The sequence below is a fragment of the Cucurbitaria berberidis genome, assembly GCF_010015615.1.
Source record: "Cucurbitaria berberidis CBS 394.84 unplaced genomic scaffold K460scaffold_2, whole genome shotgun sequence".
In the NCBI taxonomy this organism is placed as follows: Eukaryota; Fungi; Ascomycota; class Dothideomycetes; order Pleosporales; family Cucurbitariaceae; genus Cucurbitaria; species Cucurbitaria berberidis.
This window is the reverse complement of record NW_024468936.1, coordinates 2,497,872-2,518,412: the sequence shown is the minus strand read 5'-3', so window position 1 is coordinate 2,518,412 and position 20,541 is coordinate 2,497,872. Positions and strand designations below refer to the sequence as shown.

General features: G+C 50.0%; 8 protein-coding genes across 8 annotated transcripts; 3 read left to right on the top strand and 5 right to left on the bottom strand.

The window, feature by feature from the left end:
- Positions 1–209: 209 nt before the first annotated feature.
- K460DRAFT_403166 (V-type ATPase) lies at positions 210–5,608 on the bottom strand (the record flags this gene model as incomplete). The annotated part of the gene is made up of 15 exons (XM_040936598.1): positions 210–463; positions 516–1,416; positions 1,465–2,206; positions 2,270–2,364; positions 2,444–2,513; positions 2,570–2,830; positions 3,092–3,144; positions 3,197–4,096; positions 4,143–4,192; positions 4,248–4,865; positions 4,914–4,998; positions 5,046–5,094; positions 5,142–5,163; positions 5,225–5,282; positions 5,342–5,608. The coding sequence occupies 15 exons, from the start codon at positions 5,606–5,608 to the stop codon at positions 210–212; spliced, it is 4,425 nt and encodes a 1,474-aa protein (XP_040790411.1).
- A 616-nt stretch (positions 5,609–6,224) lies between these two features.
- Positions 6,225–7,403, bottom strand: K460DRAFT_374825 (putative serine/threonine protein kinase; the record flags this gene model as incomplete). Its single annotated transcript, XM_040934704.1, has 4 exons — positions 6,225–6,614; positions 6,691–6,908; positions 6,961–7,241; positions 7,309–7,403. 4 exons carry the CDS (start codon positions 7,401–7,403, stop codon positions 6,225–6,227), a joined length of 984 nt encoding a protein of 327 aa, XP_040790410.1.
- A 1,624-nt stretch (positions 7,404–9,027) lies between these two features.
- K460DRAFT_278077 (uncharacterized protein) lies at positions 9,028–10,341 on the bottom strand (the record flags this gene model as incomplete). Its single annotated transcript, XM_040928222.1, has 5 exons — positions 9,028–9,350; positions 9,403–9,470; positions 9,527–9,903; positions 9,951–10,018; positions 10,146–10,341. 5 exons carry the CDS (start codon positions 10,339–10,341, stop codon positions 9,028–9,030), a joined length of 1,032 nt encoding a protein of 343 aa, XP_040790409.1.
- Positions 10,342–12,485: 2,144 nt separating this feature from the next.
- K460DRAFT_363866 (uncharacterized protein) lies at positions 12,486–13,135 on the top strand. The gene has a single exon (XM_040932903.1). It carries the CDS (start codon positions 12,519–12,521, stop codon positions 12,801–12,803), a length of 285 nt encoding a protein of 94 aa, XP_040790408.1. The 5' UTR covers positions 12,486–12,518; the 3' UTR covers positions 12,804–13,135.
- A 373-nt stretch (positions 13,136–13,508) lies between these two features.
- Positions 13,509–14,403, top strand: K460DRAFT_374823 (uncharacterized protein; the record flags this gene model as incomplete). The annotated part of the gene is made up of 3 exons (XM_040934703.1): positions 13,509–13,559; positions 13,608–13,976; positions 14,026–14,403. The coding sequence occupies 3 exons, from the start codon at positions 13,509–13,511 to the stop codon at positions 14,401–14,403; spliced, it is 798 nt and encodes a 265-aa protein (XP_040790407.1).
- A 91-nt stretch (positions 14,404–14,494) lies between these two features.
- K460DRAFT_280944 (uncharacterized protein) lies at positions 14,495–15,018 on the bottom strand (the record flags this gene model as incomplete). The annotated part of the gene is made up of 2 exons (XM_040928449.1): positions 14,495–14,740; positions 14,830–15,018. The coding sequence occupies 2 exons, from the start codon at positions 15,016–15,018 to the stop codon at positions 14,495–14,497; spliced, it is 435 nt and encodes a 144-aa protein (XP_040790406.1).
- A 308-nt stretch (positions 15,019–15,326) lies between these two features.
- Positions 15,327–18,957, top strand: K460DRAFT_374821 (LuxS/MPP-like metallohydrolase; the record flags this gene model as incomplete). The annotated part of the gene is made up of 2 exons (XM_040934702.1): positions 15,327–18,345; positions 18,407–18,957. 2 exons carry the CDS (start codon positions 15,327–15,329, stop codon positions 18,955–18,957), a joined length of 3,570 nt encoding a protein of 1,189 aa, XP_040790405.1.
- A 370-nt stretch (positions 18,958–19,327) lies between these two features.
- K460DRAFT_374814 (uncharacterized protein) lies at positions 19,328–20,341 on the bottom strand (the record flags this gene model as incomplete). The annotated part of the gene is made up of 2 exons (XM_040934701.1): positions 19,328–20,194; positions 20,267–20,341. The coding sequence occupies 2 exons, from the start codon at positions 20,339–20,341 to the stop codon at positions 19,328–19,330; spliced, it is 942 nt and encodes a 313-aa protein (XP_040790404.1).
- Between the last annotated feature and the right edge of the window lie 200 nt (positions 20,342–20,541).

Here is a 20,541-nt window from a genome sequence, read left to right as displayed (position 1 = left end):
CTTATGTTTGACCTGTTTGCATTGCAGCATATATATGATATAACCGAAACGGATTCAAGCATAATACATTGCGCGACTCCACTGGTAACATATCTCATACATCAGCTATGCATAGAGATCAGCCCAAGAAAAATTCTAGTGCCCAAACACCCTACATAGAATGCCGATCGCAGACACAAGACGAGACTAATCCGCCGTCCACTTCCAAATTACTGCACCTGGTTGACAATTTCTTGCGCCTTCGACAAGCTCTCCACCATCTGCTGGCAGTCCTTCCGCCTCCTGACCGTGTACTCCGACTCTTTAAGCAACTCATCAAGCTCATCTGTCTTGTACATGTTGGTGAGGAGCTCGCCTTGCATGTTCTCCTTTGTCCATGACACTAGGTTCAACATGATGGCCTTGGGAACCATGTCGATCATGGTCCGGCGGACGATGTTGAAGTATGATGTGATCAAGAGTTCTAGCGCTTTGTTAGCTTGCCGCATATGCCATATATCATAGAAGGTACTTACTAATCACTTCGACCTCTTGTGCTTCTTTCTCCGAAAGTGTACCGGAGGCCTTTAGTGTGGATGGCGGGGGCTCCATAGCAGCCATCTTCTTCTTATTCTTACTGGCGAAGAAAGAGCCGAAGAATCCAGCGCCGTCATCGGGATTCAGCGTGGGTGATATCGACCGCGGTGGCACACTTGGTGGAAGCGGCTTTCCAGTCTTTGGATCTACTTGTTGAGGTTTGGCGCTGTTGTGTCGCTCGTGCACGATCGCCATGGCGCGAGAACCGTTAATGAAGTCTGGATGACCCGTGTTGATGTAGCACGACTCCATGGCGACGAGGTCTTTCACAAGCTTGTTCGTCGGGTCCATGGCCTTCTTGAAGAAATGAACAACGACCGCATGTAGCTTCTCCTTGAGTGCTGGGTACCGTCTGAATGAGTTCTTGCTGAGAAGCTGGCCGAGGATGCGGATCAATTCGTCATACACCAAGCTTACACACTTGATGCTGGGGTCTTCTAGTCGCTTGATCTGTTGCTTGACGATGAGTTCGAAGGCGGTGGTACCAACAAACAGCGCTGGCGATGAACCAGAGGAATTGTAGAGAACAGTCCGAATATCGACGTCCTTGACCTGGTCGAATGGATCGACAGCTTTGACACCGTTCGCGTACAACTCGTGATAAACGAAGGAAATACGAGCACCACCAGACAGCTCTATCGCGGACAATTCCTGGTTGTTGCCCTCAAGAACGCCCCTGTACTCGTTGGTGAACTCGGTGATCATGTTGAGAACAATGTTGGAGCTGTCGCTAAGCATCGAGTTTCCTAGCGAAAGGAGCTCGGCTTGATATTTCTGGAGAGATGATGCGATGCGCGCTTTGATGTCGGGTAGTGTTTGCTTGATGTGCATCATGAGGATCTATAGTTGTTAGTGCTATACTCTCAGCTCTTAGCCGTAAACACTTACCAAATTCAGCTTGCGAGCCAGATACGGTGTACCACAGTACGCGGCTTTGTTCCTGTACGCCTTGTGGTTCTCGAAGAACTGCCTCTCGTGCTCGAGTGCGTAGGAGATGGCCTTCTTATTCTCGATATCCCTCTGCCCTCGGTTTACAACGGGAACGTAGCCCAATCGCAGCGGAATGATGCGACCAGCAAGGATGTCCACGACATCGGTTCCGTCGTCCATCAGATCGACCTTTGTCAAGACACCAATTGTCCGTTGTCCTTCTGGGTCGACCTCTCGCGCCAGCTTCAAACCATCCGAGTTGGCCAAATCCGTATTCGCGGCAGTGACGGCCAGAATGATGGCGTTGGACTTGCTGATCTGCTTGAGAACCATCTCTCGAATCTGCCTCTCGATATCCCTCGGCTGGTCTCCTACAGGCACTTTGGTCAGACCCGGTAGATCGACAAGCGTCAAAGTCAAGACATTCGGCGAGTATATCCGCAGGTTGATGGGCGCTGGCGAGATACCCGCATTGCGACCAGTCTTGGATTCTGTCTCGCGCACAATCTCCTCCCTTATCTTCTGGAAGTCGTGGAACTTCTGGCCTGGGATATGCAGGAACTCGCCCCACTCATCCGCGTTGTTCTGTCCATCTGCCTTGACCTCGTCGCTCACGCCATTTGTTTGTGTCCCCGCGGCGCGGTTGATCAGCTGGAGAATGAGTGGTCTTCGAGTGACGATACCTGTTCCTCGAGGCAAGCTGCGGGTCCACGTTGTTAGCATACTAGCTACGTATTGGGGAGCGGCGACCGTAGGCACTCACAAGTCTCGCCCGACAATGTTCTCTAGTACTGAACTCTTTCCGCTCGATTGCGATCCTACGACGGCGATTTGCGGCAGATCTATAGGGTTTTGAACCTGACGTGGGCATCAGCAGTTGTTCCTCGAGAGTGTGCATGCGACAATTGGGCAGCGACGGGTTGGAGCGACAACATACTCCTACTGTAGTGAAGACATCCTGAAGTTTGTTCACGAGGGTAATCAGGCCCGGGTCGTTGACGTTGATGCTGTAGCTTCTGTTAGCTTTCTGCTCTGCGAGGGGCTATCTGGAACATGTGCGTACGCATTCGGATTCGTCGCCATAGCAGGCGAGGTAGAGGGTGCAGTCGATAAGGTGCGTTTATTGTTTGCCGACAATCTAAAGGGAGAGGGAGTATTATTCAAGGTGTGGAAGGCGAATGTGTTGCATCGACTGGGGCCTTGTTGAGCAATGTGTAGTTGTTGCAGATGCGTTGTAGCCCAAGCTCGAGCACCGCCACAACACGACGTCTGTGGCGAAACTGGAAACGGCCGATTCGGGTTACGCAACACTTTCTGGTGAACTCTTCGAGCGTGAATTAGTAGATTCTACTCTGGTGTCTGCGAACAGAAGAATAGCCTGCAAATGATACAGCATGTTTGTTTTCCAGGCCCAGAGGCGCATAATGAAGCATCTGACGAGCGACTGCGGTCACAGGACGCGAACATGCGTCGTCATCGGAGCCAGGCATCAACATTTGTACTTTGATAATTCACATTCTATGTTCATGCAAGATATACGAGACAGACACGCTATGTAACACCACTTTCAACAACGTGCACCTACTCGTCCACAACCGACGCAAACTTCTCCGTCATCTTCTGCAGGAGCTCCTCATACTGTGTTCGTTAGCGCAAGATCCGCGTAAAATTAAAAGCCATTACAGCTTACCTTCTTGGTGACCTTCTCCTCGCCTTCGCTAGGCAGCTCGAACTTCATGGAGCGGAGCTGGCTCTGGATCTCTGAGGTCGAGTCCCTGATCTTGGGCCAGCTGTGTCCCTGCGAAACGGCCTTTTGTGCCTCGTCGTGGAAGGCCATCATGTTCTTCATCATCCATTCAGTCTTCCACAGTGGGCAGAACTGGTCGTAATCTGAGTAACCGTTTTGTTGCAGGAAGTCCTCCTTCAAGAGAGTTGCTACGTCAAGCGTAATCTTGTCAGAGTCACCCAGGGCGGATTTACCGACGAGCTGCACGACCTGGTCGAGATCGTCCGAGGTGGTGAGCAACTCCTTGATGCGGTCGCGCAGACGCGGGAAGTCGGGGTTGTTCTTGGCATAGTACTTGTCGAGCGGTGTCGTGTACTTGCTGTAACTGATCGATGTGTTGACCGACGGGAAATGCTTCCGCTGAGCAAGCTTCTTGTCGAGACCCCAAAAGACTTGCACGATGTTGAGCGTACTGGTAGTGACAGGATCCGAGAAATCACCACCCGGGGGACTGACAGCACCAACGATGGATACACTGCCATATCGCTCTGGGCTACCCAAAGCCTGGACACGACCGGCACGCTCGTAGAAAGACGCAAGCTTAGCACCCAAGTACGCAGGGAAACCCTGATCAGCAGGCATCTCTCCAAGACGGCCAGAAATCTCACGAAGAGCCTCAGCCCATCGAGACGAAGAGTCGGCCATCATGGCGACATCCTTGCCTTGATCGCGAAAATATTCAGCTACCGTAATTCCCGTGTAGATAGAGGCTTCTCGCGCAGCTACAGGCATGTTGGATGTGTTTGCAATAAGCGTCGTGCGCTTCATGATGGGCTCCTTCTTGCCGTTGACATCAATCGTGAGCTGTAGCTAGTTAGCAGTGCACCATATTTTAAAACGGTCTTCATACCTCTGGGAAATCCATCAAGACTTCAGCCATCTCATTACCACGCTCACCGCCTAAAGGTATGACGTCAGTCTACGCTCATATACGTTTTGTATAGATTACACTCACATCCAACGTAGACAATAATATCGCTGTTGGAGAACTTGGACAGTGACTGGGAAATGACAGTCTTGCCGCATCCGAAAGCACCAGGAATGCACACGGTGCCACCCTGGACACTAGGGAACAGAGAATCGAGGACACGTTGGCCGACAATAAGCGGTTGGTCGGAGGACAGCTTCTCGTTGGAGGGACGGGGCACTCGGACGGGCCATCTGTGCATCATGCTAAACTCCGTCTTGGTACCGTTGAAGTCGAGTTCCAAAATCTTCTCGTCCACAGTGTAGCTGCCCTTGTCTGCGATGCGGGTGATGGTACCCTTCGCACGCGGCGGAAGCAATATCTTGTGGTCGCTGAGAAGACTGTTCTCGAAGACGCTACCAAAGACGTCGCCTCCAGTGATGTGGTCGCCCACCTTCAGCTTGCCTGGTGTGAAGTCCCACTTCTTCTTACGGTCGAGAGCGGGCAGGTTGATTCCGCGGGGGATGTAGATGCTGTTCGAATGGTCCGCAATGCCCTTGAGTGGACGCTGGATACCGTCGTAGATGGTCTCCATAAGACCGGGGCCGAGTTCGACAGACAAAGGCTGTCCGGACCTGAAGACAGGGTCGCCGACCGTGAGACCAGCTGTTTCATATCAGCATTTTCTCTCAAAACTATTTGCATAGAGCCTACCAGTCTCCTCGTAGACCTGAATGGTGGCCTTGTCGGCGTCAATGCGAATAACTTCTCCTACCAAGTTATCATGACCAACACGGACCTAGGGTCGTTAGTTACCATTCACACTAGCTTCAGGTTTGTACCTACAAGCTCGTACATAGCACATCCGATCATGTTCTCGGCTACGATGACAGGACTGGGTCGATTAGTATGTGGCCTCGACTTTGCGATGCGGTGACGTACCCGGAGATGGAGTAGACGGCGCCTGCAAAGGGTCAGCATCAATTCTCAAGGCGTTTCGTTATGTGCGTAGAGTTTTAACGCACCATGCTCTTCAGCTTCCTCGTTCTGCTCCTTCTTCGGCTCCTGCTTCTTCTGCTGTTTCTGTCGCCGCGTTGGTTAGCTGCCTGCGGCCAATTCATCCCTCCACCTGGCAAGCTTACAGGAGGCATCTTTGCTACTGGAGTCTCCTTCTCGATGTTGTCGCAATCTTTCGATAGTGCGATGGGCGGCGCCGGGGGCTGGCTGGCAACCTCGCTTTGCGGTGGTAGCAGCGGGCTCGTAGGCAGCGGGACGCGGTGTGGCTCGACGTCGTCTTCGAGTATGGGTATGCGCTCTAAAGCCGTCGAAATCTGGTCGATATTCTTCTTATGGATGAGGTCGAGGAGCGATGGTCGGTTTCTCAATCGTGGACGCAGGCCGACATGCATTCAATGAACGTTGGTGCAGGTTGAGGTCGATGTTGTGCAAGCTAAGCTCCACTTGCGCTAATCTGGTGGGGGTCATGCCCCAAGCTCCCCATGATGCCTGTCAACCCTCATATGCTTTCTAGATGACGCACACTCAAATGCCTACGAGAATGGAGACGGGAATTTCTATGAGGTATCAAGCCCAGGGCTTTTGCCATTGTTTATCACCTCAGGCTGCTTATAGACGGGCAGAGAGGATGTGATTGTTAGGAATAAAGCAGGGTTGAGAGAGGTTCTCGACTACAAGAAGTGGCCTTCCTAGCGTAGTAAGTGGTACTTGAACAGAGACTCACAACAAAGTAAGAGGGGATTCTTGTATCATAGTCAAGAGAGCTTGATTCCAAAGACTATGTGAGAATAGTAGTTGAACTACGAGGAGTTCAATCAGTGAGCGTACCAGCCGTATGTATTTACATGGGAGCTCATTCTGCCAAGAACGAGCTTTAGTCACGTGACCTCATGTTAGTTCCTCTAACATAGCCCCCTTTGGAGCATGCGTGAGAACTGGAACCTGTGTAGAGATATTGATAGTCTGCATGCAGGCTCCAGTCATATAAGTAAGTATTCCAATGCAGCATCATACATCCTTGTTGAACGTATCCCAAACGCCAGCCTCCTCAATCAGCTCGAACCAAGGGTCTTGTAACAACTCTTCCGCAGTTGGTCTGTCTCGAGGATCCATCTTCATGATCTTGAGAATGAGGTCTCGGTCTTGGATACGGATCTCGTTTAGAGAGGCTCTATTGAACGAACCTCGGTCGTCCTTTGGGACCGTATTGAAAAGAGCCTGAATTATTTTATCCGAATCTGAATCTTCATTGTTGCCGATAAGGTCTTGATACTTGGCTGGGATAGGTCCGAACCATTTGAACATGTTGACTAGAATGAGCCAGTCAAAGTCTTCATGGTCGTACGACACCTTGGGCCGTAGGATATGCCATTCGCCTCCATATATCAGCGAGATCAGCTAAATGATAGAGAACAATTAGCTCTTGGTGGAAAAGAGAAAACCTCCAGCTACTGAAAGAGTAAAGATTACATACGCAGAGTCCAAAGGACCAGATGTCAGTCGCAGTATTCCATGGCAAGCCGACCAGAACCTCAGGGCTTCTCCAAAGCGGAGCGCCTATGCTATAGCATTCTTTGGCAAACTTGGAGTCTACCTGAGAGCAAGAGCCTAAATCACTGAGTTCCACAGCTGAAAAGCGGTTATCTGCATCATCCGTTCCGTAGTTGACAAGAATGTTGTCCAACTTGACATCTGATCCCGATGTCAGTTGACAGAACTACGCAAAGATCTCAGTAAAACTTGCCAGTATGCACAAAACCCTCTTGATGTAGCGCTTTCAGTGACTCTAGTATTCGTTTAGAGACGTATTTGAGCTCTTTCCGATTAAGCATCTTTTGTTTTGACGCTGTATAGAGATCGTCATCGAGATGCCTTAACGCGATGGCTAATGGTTCGGCGGGATCACGAATCTCGTCGATTATTGGCCTGAGGTGTTGAACTTTCCCTTTAAATTGTCTTAAAAGGTCGCGTTCATGTTGAACCCTGTAATGGTTTGGGACTGCTTTGATCACAACCTGCTCTTGGCTGGAATGGTTCCTGTCCTGGTGTTAGCCTTCTGAACCCGGAGCTCAACCTCCACAGGCAGACTCACAGTGCAAACCAAACCGTATCATGGACTTGTTTGGAGATCACATACTCTCCAAGACTGCCCTTTAAAACTTGACCAAGCCTGTAGAGCGCAGACATTTCGGCAAGTTGACAAATTTTCTGCAGATGGAAGAGGATTTTCAAAGCGCCTACGCCCTAGTTGAGCTATCGCTGGTTCTGTGAAAGTACTTTGAGTGCGGAGATGTTTGTGATTACATTGATTCTTCCAGGATAGGTCGAGTATGCAGAAAAACGACAGTGAAGTCTCGTGGACAATCAATACGTTGTTTGGGGCTAAATCAGATTTCTCCCGGTGTCTCACGCCTCATCTGAAGGATCAAACACTGCTTTTTTCACATCTGAGAGCGGCCCCGATTACTGTAGCTTCTAAGCGCTCTGAAAATGCAAAGGGCGACGCCGAAAAATATGCGGCGCAGCCGTTACGCCAAGCGCTGGGTGGCTGGGCTGCTCCGTCGAGACAACGCTGCTTCGCAGCCGCAGCTCAAGGCGCACGTTTGCGGCGGACTCCAGCGTCAGGCTTCATTAGCTACATAGAGCAGGATTGGATAACAACCACAGCCTATTTGACGCCGAGAGGAATTGGACTATTCTCTAGGCGCTTTGGAAATTCTTCTAAGAATCACTCTAAGCGCTGTGTCTGCCTGTTGCAGCCAGGAGCATCTACGACGAAAATGCTGTATGAAAGGGGGAAGCTTTGCAAGCAAATTCCATCATCTCGTCATTAGTCCCACCTTATAAGCCCCCATTCTATTGTTTAGTTCGATTGCTCTCTTTAACCTTTCCCGTTTTATACGCAATCTTTATTAGGCTGGTAAATAGGTCTGAGGTACCCAGTACTGGGTATACGTTTAGTTATAGTCGCACAGACTTTAAGTTAAAAATTAGTAAGAATAGTAAAAGCTTAGGGTATAAGTTAGATTAGGGTAGTAGGAGCTTAGGTTAAAGTTAAATTAAAGTTACTATTTTAACTAGGGTTAATTATATTATACTGTAATAATTAGCTGTAATAAAGCTATATTATTTTTATATATATTAGGTACCTCTAGTCCTACCTTAACCTAACCCTGATTATATAAGACCTAACCCTAACCTAGCCTATACCCATTTACCAGCCTAATCTTTATTATATCTTTCTACAGAATCGTGGCCACGCGCGTTATTATTAAGAGGATATCTAAAGCGCCTACGCCCTAGTTTAAGCTATTACTAGTTTTATAAAAGTACTTTATAGTACTAAATATTAATTTTCTGCTCTTGATAACTACTGATGAGTCTGCTGCCGTTATACCCCGGCGTAACTCACGTCTTAAAACAGAAATGGACACTGTGTGAGGGCATCTTGTCCCCGTGTATCTAGAGCTAGAAAAGCAGACGCGTCGAAGTTCGCAAGGGGCGAGAGTTTTGGAGAGATAAATCATCAGTTCAGTTTCAACACCAAGACACTTACATCACGCATACCAGGCCTGCCTCGTAAACTTAGGCATGAACTATCTCTATTACCATTCATTCGGTTTGAGAAATGAGCGCAGATGGTCTTCAAAAGCACGCATGCTTAATGGGGGTTCAATTTTGCACGCCACCTCACGAACCTCAAGAATGCACCTATCGGCAATCAACGTCTTTAAAATCCTTAACATCTATAGGCATCTCAACCTAGTTTAAATCAACAAATGAGTCCAGGGTGTCAAGGAAGGCAGCACCATCAACGACTCTCGAGTCTCCTCCACGAATCCCATGCATTATCAGGCGTATCACTCCTCTCATAAATCCTACCCATGCCAATCGCCGTGTCCCTCCTCCCATCATTCTCGTCTTTCTCCTCCTCATCCAATGCCAGCCCATCAAGAAGATCAAGCCCAGTCATTCCTCTCCACAGCCGTCGATCCTCTCTCGCAGAATCATGTTGTTCGGAGACGATAGAAGGGAGGAAGCGCACAAAGAGTGGTTTCATGACGAGTAGGGAAGCGCATATGATCGAGATGTTCAACTCGATTGTGGAAAAGACGATGGCGTAGGTGCCTGATTCTATAGGGCGCTGGTGAGTCTACGTGCGATAGGAAGGTACACGGGAGCTTACTTGTGTATTGAAATCGATGCGCGGCATCGTGCACAAGCACTAGTCGGAGTATGCTAACGATGCACACACTACACCATCTTGATCAGCATGTATCTCAAAGACTTGTTCGGGGAGTTTGTCTCACAACCCGCCCAGTCCAAATACGACAAGCAAGCTCATTTTCTGTCGCCTCGGAAGTCTCAAGCGTCCTATCACAGGGATTGGTAGTAGCCAGATAGCACAATCAAGGATGATGCCGATGATACTCGTCGCCCATAATAGATCCTCCGCATCTATACAGGTGCCCGACACTGTGATGTTCCAATAGCTCTGCACCGGCTTGCAAAGGAAGATGATGCCAAAGACGCCACCTGCCGCTACTCCAAAGATGAGGACAAGGAGGGCGTAGCAGCAGTAAACGACCTCCGGGATGACGGAAAACAGCCGGATGTACTGTAGCGTGAAAGAAACCTTCACGAGGTTGATCGAGAGGTGGTAGAGTATTGATTGTGTGAAGACAAGCTGGCACGAGTGAGTAGAGTAGTGGGAAGTATGTAGGGTGCACACACCTTTAGCATGACGGGAAGCGGGGTCAGCATGGCCTTCTGTCTTAGTTTCCCGGCATCAATGTTAAATTCTAAAGGGCAGTCAGTCCGCTTGTCAATGGTAATAAGGTAAGATGGAATACCTCCCCCAACCACCCCTGTCATGCCAATGGACAGCAACTTCGATAGTCAGCCTCGTCGTAACTTCCTAGTCTGTACTTACCAAGGCGGCCGTTACAAAGTAGTCCTCAGCTTTAATGCTACCTGATGAGCAGTGAATCCGGCTGTACCAACGAAGAACCACCATGGAAAAAGCGAATATAGTGGAGACCACAGCTGGAATGAGGGCTGTATAGCGGATATCTGCCGCTCCCTTAGAGGAGAGAACGAACCAACTGGGAGAATGAGAATGCATTGTGCGATTGAATTCGACAGATCCTCGTTACTGAAGTGCAGAAGGAAGGTGGCATTGAGTTATAATTCAGAATGTGTAGGAAGGCCGCCACGGAAGTACGATTTTTGGGTCATGTACGTTCTTTGAGGTGTGCAATGAGCCCGGGGACCTGGGCCAGTCCGGCCCATATCAACTCTCTGGTTGACATGATGTCGTATGTTCGTAGGTAGATCAATCCCCGATTATTGTCTTTCAAGTTCCAGGTCAACTACCAATACTAGAGGAGTCGTGTGAGTCGAGCAAATAATCATCATAAGTTTATTGACTATACTCGGCTCTCCATGGGTTACGGATACTGTGATGTTTGATGCTGGGGTCTGCATTGGTTAAATGTTGAGACTATGATTGTGGTTGCGTGAGCCCTGAGACAACGTCTAAAGCACTGCGAACTACGGTTCATGGGCGGGGTTGTGCCATGTGCCAACCAGAGCAGGTAGAGCGCCCGAAGAAAGTCTTCCAGGTGCAAGGAATCGCATGCAATAAATTAGATGGAAGAAATGGTGACTGCTAGCAATTGAAGAAGATTTCGATGAGGTGAATGGCGGTTTGTCGAGTTCTGAGGAGGCCCCTCCGCAATGCTATGACGTTTTAGAATTAAAGGGTATCACTGGTTCTGTTCGACTTAGAGACGGCCCGAAGGTGCGATGACGAATCTGATCATGAAGTACATTAGATGTAAGAAAGGTGCTGCTAGCGTCGTAACGATTGTTTCGTTCACTTATTCAGGGCTACTCACGCAGCTTTTAAGAGGCATACCGCGTCTCTGGATCTAGTAAAGCTTGACGTAATTCAACGCAGTATACAGCAAGCTTTGATTGTCTCTCTTTTGAAAAACAGGCCGTCTAGCTAGTGAGATGTTAAACCAAAAGTCGTTCGTTTTCCTGTGCGAAGCCGCATAATTGCATCGACGAGGGTTATTCACAGGGCGTCCGAGCTGATTGTTTCTAATAATGCCGGTATTCGACTTAAATGGAAATTCAATCCAACTAACACGGCCACTGACTATCGCAAATCACCTCGTCGCGCGGTAGCCAGTGAACGTGGGATCGACACGTAACAACCGACTTTTGCATTCATTGAAGCATGAAGATGGCTGTTGGATGCATCAATATGCAAGTGGTGTGACCCGCTGACTTTCGAGATGGGGGCCGACATGAGCAAGCTCTTTGTGGCCTGGGTATTTGTCAACCCTCCTCCAGAGGCGGTCTAATCAGAGAGCGATATCATTCCAGATCGGCCATTTGAAGCGAATCGTTCAAATAAGGACGCCGCAGGAGGGCCTTAAATGCTTATCAACGCAAAGACATATCGGGTAAACTGTGGGAGCGCGGTTATAGAGCTCAATGTGGATCAAGATACGCGATAGATCACGGCGACCCCGATTGTGCAGAAAAGTGGGAGGATGGTGACGCTCGATGTCCCGTGGAGGAAGAGCCTCGCATACCCTGCCTATTCGATGACAGTCTGATTCAAGATAGAGTGGTGACTGAAATGAGTGGGTCGCATATAGAAAATGACACCTTGTTCCAGCGCATTGGTTGCCGAGCCCTCTAGTCGGATGAGTAGTAGTGTAGCCGAAGGTTTGTGTGAAGTGAAGCGCAGGTCGACCACTGACAATCGTCTGAAAGATCAGGTTAGCTGAAATACAATTATAACTTTCTTCCGTGTTTAGGTGCACGCGAGAATTGCGAGGGCACGGTCACTAATGCCATGTTTCGGGACGGTAAGCCATGCTCCACAGAGGGGTTGTTAGCGTCGATTACATGTCAGGATATTTGGAATACTTTCCACCAAACACCCAGTAGTTACAACCACATGAATCGCCTATGCGATCAAGTGCCTTTGGGCGCTTCTTACATCCCGGCAATTTGTCAAAATCGTATGATCTTTCTCTTTGGTGTATCTCATCATCCACAGACTTTCCACTTTCGCGAATCGGGTGTCAAGTGATTATTTGAATTAACCTGGCTGTAATCTCTACCGCTCGTCTGTGACAGACTCGTCCCATATTGTCGGAATTGAATCTTGTAGGTACTCGCGTTGTAGAAGTCGTACATAAAGTGCACCCTTCGTTTGTGACAAATCCGTCAGAATCAACTATATCTTGATCCCAAGTTTCATGTTTCGCTCCTGTTGATATGGCGCCCTGTTCCACAGGCTCACTTGTTTCCTACACCACATCCGTCCCTTCCTCAACTTCCATGGCTTCTGTCTCCGTTTGCCAATCGACTCATCCTTTCCTGACGCCCGGTCGAGCTTCCTCAATCGCATCATGGACGTCGTCATTACCAGAACGCAGCTGTCGATCAACTACAAGCTCCGAGGCAGACCTACGATCACGGGATACTATTGAAGCCTATCGACAGCTGAAAATGGCTATATTTTCGAAGGCTGGAACTGCGAACGCACCCAAACCCGGTTGACGATGTACAATATGCACCCTTCGGAAACGACTGCGTCGAAGAGATCAAGCTACTACCCATATCAGCGACTCGCAATGTCCCAATTGTATTCTACAGTCTAGTGGGACGCCTGGTATCCCTTGGATCATTGCTGGCCAGTTATAGCAGCCTTGCATTCATCCACGTTACGCTCACGATAAATGGCGAAGTGTTGGGTTCTGGCTCGCAGGGCATCGACGGTTGACTGTGAAACAGAAGGCTGTTACGAATGGCCATTGGAATAAGGGCATGTTGATAAAGGTGATTAGTGTCGAGTAGTCTTCCATGGATGAATGAAATCAGAGATTCATTCCCAGCATCAGAATTGTCCTCCTGTTCATACTCTCGTCTCCTAAAAAGCGGACTGCTGAATAGCGTAATGTTAACAACGTTGGCAAAGCTAGTGTGCCAGCATCAATAATGAATGATGCTAGCTGCAACATTGGAGTAGTCTCTCGGAGCCGGAGCAGCGTAGACTGTAGGAATCGTGACCCCTGTTGTTTGCGGGGCTTTCAGCCTCATCGGCCGGGTTATCGATATCGCGTTTTGGCCCGTGCATCAAAAGTTGATGAATCAATTCCAGATTGCCGTTGCTCACGTCAAACTGGCCACAAAAAAGTCACACACTGCACAGCAGTCTTTCCATCGCTTTTATCACTAACCTAGTCAGAGGTACTATCTCACAAAATGGCAGATAGCACGCCAAAATCAATGTCCAGTCGCTTGATGACGATGAAGGTGAGCTTCTCGCTGCATCATAGCAGATAATTGCTGACGCGCAACTAGTTCATGCAGCGGTCGGCCGCAAAATCTGTAGCTTCAGCACCATCGACGCCCAACGGGCCGCCCTCAAAGAAGAAGCGCCTTGCGAATGGCGCGTCTGCGCCCAGCACGCCAGACCAGGAGATACTACAATCAGCGTTGGTAGCAGAGGAGAAGAAGCGGCAGGAGGCATTAGAAAAAGCTGCGCAGTACACAGGCGAAACAAAATGGGTGTTGAGCTTCAAAGACCCTCTTGACGGAAAACGCAAAGAGTCTATGAAGGTCAGGCAAGCTGGGTTCGCAGAGATTGATGCGGGTGACGACTCAGACGAGGAAGAAGAAGAGCCAAAACCTATACGGATGCAATTTGGCGGTGGTGTGAAGAAGGCAGATGTGCGTATAGACGGGGTCGTGAGCATTTACGTGCGCTAATATTCCCTAGAAACCTATTACCTTTGAGAAAGCGGAAGACTCTGAAGGAGAGATCGAGTCCACATCTGAGGAGTATGATTCGGATGACCCCACAGCAGCTCTTATACGCGAGACGAAGCGCGAAGTCGCCGCAGAGAGGCGCGAGTCTCGCAAAGCGCACACCAGTACAGGCAACGACTCACCGAGAGGACCACCGAGACCACCACATGAAGACATGAATCTGGGCGGCCTAACGTCTATATCAGGAGGTCGTAGACCCGGCGCACGCGACATGGGCAATGTGGAATGCTATAGATGTGGACAGAAAGGGCATATGAAGGACGACTGCCCAAAGCCAAATACGCCCCGCGGCTCTGCTGGTAGAGGCAGAGGCAGGGGTCGTAGATGAGCGAGATCAGCATTCTTTGACATTTGCCTGTAGGCTGCGTACTTCAATGATACCCCACGGAGACATCTGTCTTCTTTCTCTTCGAGGAGATTCAGGCTACTTTCTCGCCATTATCGATGAGCATGTACTCATCTCCCACCATCATCTTCATTTGGCTGTCATCCATGAAGTTTTCATGGTCATTGTTCAAGGCTGCACCCTCCTTATCATAGAGGAATTTGGCAAGGGCGAGGTAGTCAGGAAATACAAAGGTGCAGATGGCATCATATTCCATGAGCTTGGCTTGCCCGTGCATGATGTCCTGGATGAGTTTTCTATCGCGCTGAAGATGGTACGTCTGACGAACTGTCAGCGCCGAGCATAGGTTGGCTGATAGCATTGCGGACGAAGGCTGAAGATTGGAGGGCAACTAAAAGGAAACATTACAAGGCTGTAGCTAATAATGCCATGGCGTTGGAGGATTGGGACCGCCCTTTGAGCATGATTGCGGTTGTAGTAGTCGATGAAATGCTCGTCTGACATGCCCTCCTTCTTCTTGATGTATATTGTTGCTTTGACCACCTTGCGGAAGCCCGTAGTATTCGGATATCCTGCTTCAAAGGCCTTGAGTACCATGATAGCAAGTAGGCGAGAATTGCGAGCGATGGATGATTGCACCCTTGCTAGGATAGGGCGGGGGGAGGAATCGCAGCAGGGCCTCTACGCCCTAGCTTGCCCATCGGTACCGAGGCGACGGTCATACAACTAGAGAGAGGCAGCGCCGCATTGTTCGGGAGCCTCATGCTGGAGCAATACCTAGCCTTGTCTCACCGCCATTTGTTTGCTGCGGGTGCTATCTATCAGGCGCAATTGATTCGAGGCTTGTTCGCAGTCTAAAGAGCCGCTTGCCCAACGACCCATCGACCCCGCTGGCAGTCTCGTGGATGCTTCCTGTCCGCGGCGCACGACAGCATCTTGGGAATCTGTCGCTCGTGCCACAACACCGAGCATCCGTTGCGATTCTTCCGGCTGCCTGGTCACTTGCACGGTACACGGCAGCGTCTCTACATTGCTCAGCTTTGACAGCTCGCGCCACTAGCTCCCTGCGAGCTCGTCGCACATATAAGCCGCGCTTCCTCCCGCCTTCCGAAACCCCACCTCTCACGGCTCGCCCAGGCCTGAGACACTCGTCGAGAAGAGAAGCACAAGCACGCAACATGCCGGAAGCGCTGGGAAGGAGTCTTGGTTCGCGGCAGCGGATCGAAGACCTAGAGCGACCGCAGCTCGACGACCGCTCGTACCGCATCATCACGCTGCAGAACCAGCTGGAAGTGCTTCTGATACACGAGGCTGGCACAGACAAGGCCAGCGCCGCCCTGGATGTCAACGTAGGGAGCTTCAGCGATGCACCCGACATGCCCGGTATCGCGCATGCGGTAGAGCACTTGCTCTTCATGGGCACCGAAAAGTACCCGGAAGAGAACGCCTACAACAAGTACTTGACCAGCCACGGTGGGTACTCAAATGCCTTTACTGCTGCCACGTCTACAAATTACTATTTCGAACTTTCGTATCCCTCCTCTACGCCCACCAACAGCAAAGCTCCCACCCCAAATGCTTCGCAAATAAACTTGCCAGAGTCCAAGGATGACTCGCCCCTCTGGGGTGGGCTCGACCGCTTTGGCCAATTCTTCATTAGCCCCCTCTTCCTCGAAGACACCGTAGATCGAGAGCTTAAGGCTGTCGACTCAGAGAACAAGAAGAACCTCCAAAATGACACCTGGCGGCTGCACCAGCTCAACAAGGCCCTCGCAAATCCAGAGCATCCCTACAACCATTTTTCAACCGGAAGCTACAAGACTCTGCATGACGATCCCATCGCGCGCGGTGTGAAGATTCGAGATGAGTTCATCAAGTTTCACTCAACCCAGTATTCCGCAAACAGAATGAAGTTGGTCGTCCTAGGTCGAGAGAGCTTAGATACCTTGGAGGAGTGGGTAGAAGAGGTCTTCGCTAAAGTTCCGAATAAGGATTTGGGCCGCAATCGTTGGGATATACCGGTCTATACGAAGAACGAACTTTTGACGCAGACCTTCGCCAAACCCGTCCTGGAGTCTAGGTCACTCGATCTTCAATTCGCCTATCGTGACGAGGAGGAATTTTACGAATCCCATCCGTCAAGGTATCTTAGCCATTTGATTGGTCACGAAGGTCCGGGTAGTATCCTCGCACACGTCAAGGCAAAGGGCTGGGCAAATGGTCTAGGCGCTGGAGGGTCTTCGCTCTGTCCTGGCTCAGGGCTGTTCAGCATCAATGTCAAGCTGACAGAGGAGGGCTTGAAAAACTACAAAGAAGTTGCTAAGCTTATATTCCAGTACATTGGCTTGATCAGGGATCAGCCGCCTCAGGAGTGGGTAGTTGAAGAGCAGATGCGGATAAGTGAGGTGGAATTCCGGTTTAAACAGAAGAGTCCTCCAAGCCGAACCGCTAGTTCTTTAGCAGGTATTATGCAGAGACCGTACGATCGCAAAAAGCTTCTAAGCGGCCCGGCTATTATCAAGAAGTTCGATGCCACCCTTATCAGTGAGGCCATGTCGTTCTTACGACCGGACAACTTCAGAATGACAATTGTTAGCCAAGATTTCCCGGGTGGGTGGGACCAGAAGGAAAAATGGTATGGGACCGAGCACAAGGTCGAACGGATACCCGACGACTTTCTTGCCGAGATTAAAGAAGCATTCGAGTGCAAGAGCAGGCCCGCGGAATTGCACTTCCCTCACAAGAACGAATTTATTCCTAGCCGACTAGACGTAGAGAAGAAGGATGTGGAGAAGCCGACGAAGACACCGAAGCTCATCAGGAATGACGAGAATGTGCGCATCTGGTGGAAAAAGGACGACCAATTCTGGGTACCCAAAGCCAACGTACACATCTACTTCCGAACCCCTATAACGCACGTAACGGCGCGTGTTACTCTACTATGTACGCTGTATCGCGAGCTTGTCAATGATGCCTTGGTCGAGTACTCCTACGATGCTGACATCTCCGGCTTGGTCTACGACTTTACCAACCACATTAGTGGCCTGTCTATCACTGTCAGCGGTTACAATGACAAGCTCCATGTCTTGCTGGAAAAGGTTTTGCTTCAGGTGCGAGACCTTGAGGTTCAACAAGATCGCTTCAAGGTTATCCACGATCGGATGACGCGCTCTCTGCGCAACTGGGATTACGGACAGCCTTTCCACCAGGTCGGAACCTACTCACGGCAATTCAAGAGTGAGAAAAGCTTCATGAACGAGGAGCTTTCGAAAGAGCTAGAAGGCGTGACTGCACAAGATGTGCGGCAATTCTACCCTCAGATCCTCGCACAATGCCAGATCGAGGTTCTTGCCCATGGGAACTTGTACAAAGAGGAGGCTCTGAAGATTACAGATCTCGTGGAGCGGACGATGAAGCCGAAGAAGCTACCAGCCAGCCAGCTGCCCATCCGACGAAATCTAATTCCACCAGCAGGCAGCAACTTCATCTACGAGAAGCAGCTGAAGGATCCTGCGAACGTGAATCACTGCATCGAATACAGTTTGTATACCGGCAACCGCTATGACAACAACATGCGGGCTAAATTATTGCTCCTTGGACAAATGACGGATGAGCCTTGCTTCAATCAGTTACGCACGATTGAGCAGCTTGGCTATGTTGTCTTCTCAGGCTCCACCTTTGCCGACATCTGGGCTGGGTATCGCATCTTGATCCAGAGTGAGAAGGACTGCCGTTATCTCGAAGGTCGCATCGAGAACTTCTTGAACACATTCGAGGTGACGTTGCAGGATATGAGCGAGGCAGACTTTGAGAGCCACAAGAGGGCTATCATCAACAAGCGCTTGGCGAAGCTGAAGAATCTGTCGCAAGAAGACAACAGGATTTGGAATCATATTTATAGCGACTCCTATGATTTCTTACAAGGCACGTTACTCTCATTTCTAAGCTCCGATACTAGTTAACGGAAATGCTAACCTTGATATAGCCGACGTGGACGCCGAGACCATTGAGAAGCTCTCAAAAAAGGACATGACTGATTTCTACGCCCATTACGTTTCCACCTCGTCATTCCAACGCGCTAAGCTGTCCGTTCACCTTCAAGCACAGGCCAAGCCCAAAGAAGCCACCCTTGACGAGAAGAAGACATCCGCTGTGGCAGCGCTCAAGATCATACTTACCGAACACAAAATCACACCCAACGATGATGCACTGCAGCCACGTATCAGTAAGGTTGCCTCTGCCGAAGCGATCCCTGATGCCCTCTCTGGCTACCTGTATGAAGACTTGAATCTCAAGAAGGATGTTGCCGATATGGTACTTGATGAGGCCAAGGCGGCGTTGGGCATTGCGGACTCTGGCTTGCCAGCAGAACCACAGGCTCTGGAAGAGGTGAAGGATATAGAGAGCGTGCTGGATGCATTGCAACCCGTTCTCATCAAGGACGTCCATGCTTGGAAGGCAAGCATGCAAGTCAGTAGCGGCGTGCGCCCGACCAAGAACCTGGAGGAGTTCATCGAGGTTGCGGAGAAGTTATAAGAGGTGTTGTGGACAGTGCTGGGCGCAGATTCTTCTCACTCCACAGCTGGTTTGGAGTGACTTCGGCACTCAGATGCGAATGTGCATTATCGATCCAAAATGGGATATAGCGCAAGCACGACATTGGATAACCGAGAAGGAATGTATTGGAAGAGTGTAGACAAAAGCTGAGGCGGCTCTCTTCAAAAGCGTCGTAGTTTGCTCTTCCACATCATACCGTGCAATAGAATTGATACAAAACGCACTGCTTCTCGCCACAGTAAGTAAAGTGTTTCTTCTTATGACGACTCCTTTCAATAACTAGCTACACGTGTTCCACATCTGCCCGAAGACTTACGCCACCCTCACTTGTCTTTTCTTTCCACCTTTGTCACGTCCACCCCAGACCAAATCTCTCATCACTCCTGATGAACCCAACCGGAACCCCAAAGCACCAAGCACGCGGAAATCCCATTCCCCACCTCGCCATCAGCCGTCTCAACTCACTCTCCGTCCCCGGCACAACATTAACAAAAATCCGATCAACGTCGCACTTGGGCTCAGAGTGCACAGCGCCTTCTTCGTCGCCGATGCGAAAAAACGCTACTTCGTTCGGGCCCGGTGAAGCGGTCTTTGAAGCTGCGAGGGAGGTGGAGAGCGAGTGTCGGAGTGAGGCGGCGTATGTGGCGCATCCGAGGCAGCGGATCGACGTACACGCGTGTTCGGACATTGTTTCGCGGTGGTGGGCTTTCGTATGGCGAAGCGTGTCTAGCGCTGGGGCGTTGTCTTCTATGAAGAGCGTTGGTGGGCCGAGGAGTATGGTGGCTAGTTTCCAGCACCTGTTTTTGGTGCTGCTGTGGGGATTGGAGGGAATATCGGTGTCTTCTACTTCCGGCTCGTTGTTGTTGTTGGTGGTGGTGGTGGTGGTAGTGGAGAAGAAGTCGTCGTCGGTGTGCCATCGGGGGGTGTTGTACTCGTTCGTCGGAGTTGTGGCGCGAATGGTAAGCCAGTAGTTTTGTGCGTTTGCTTCTGAGAGGAAGGTGTGGAGGAAAGAGAGGAGTGGTAGGAGACGGTCTAGTAGGATGGACGGGTCGGATGTTGTTTGCGCGGACCAAGAGTGGAAGGATGGAGGGAGGGATGTGGAGTTTGGTACGAGTAGTGGGCCGCAGTATGTCCATGATGAGGTGTTGTGGAGTGTTAGGGATTCATCTGGTGCCTTTGGCGGAATGGATGTGGTTGACGACGACTCAAATTCGTGCTGGAGGGACCAGGGTAGATATGGTATGAACGCGTGGGAACCATACTGAGGTAGTGGGTCTATCGTTCTGACGAAAGCAGGGTCTGATGTAACTGTAGACGACGTGGCATTAGCCGAGTCAGGCTCATGCTCATAGAACAGTAACATCTTGACTCCAAGCTCTTGGTTGATAATCTGCGTCACCAACTTGAAGTTCAATAATTTAAGAATAGGGGACCTTGTATGAGTGATGACGGTCAATCGTCAATCTAGTCGGCAACCTGTGCACAAGAATCATTTTAAACATGTTTTGATTACAATCGTCACACAAGGTGTCTTGATCGCTTTGTTGATGTTTAAGGTGTGGA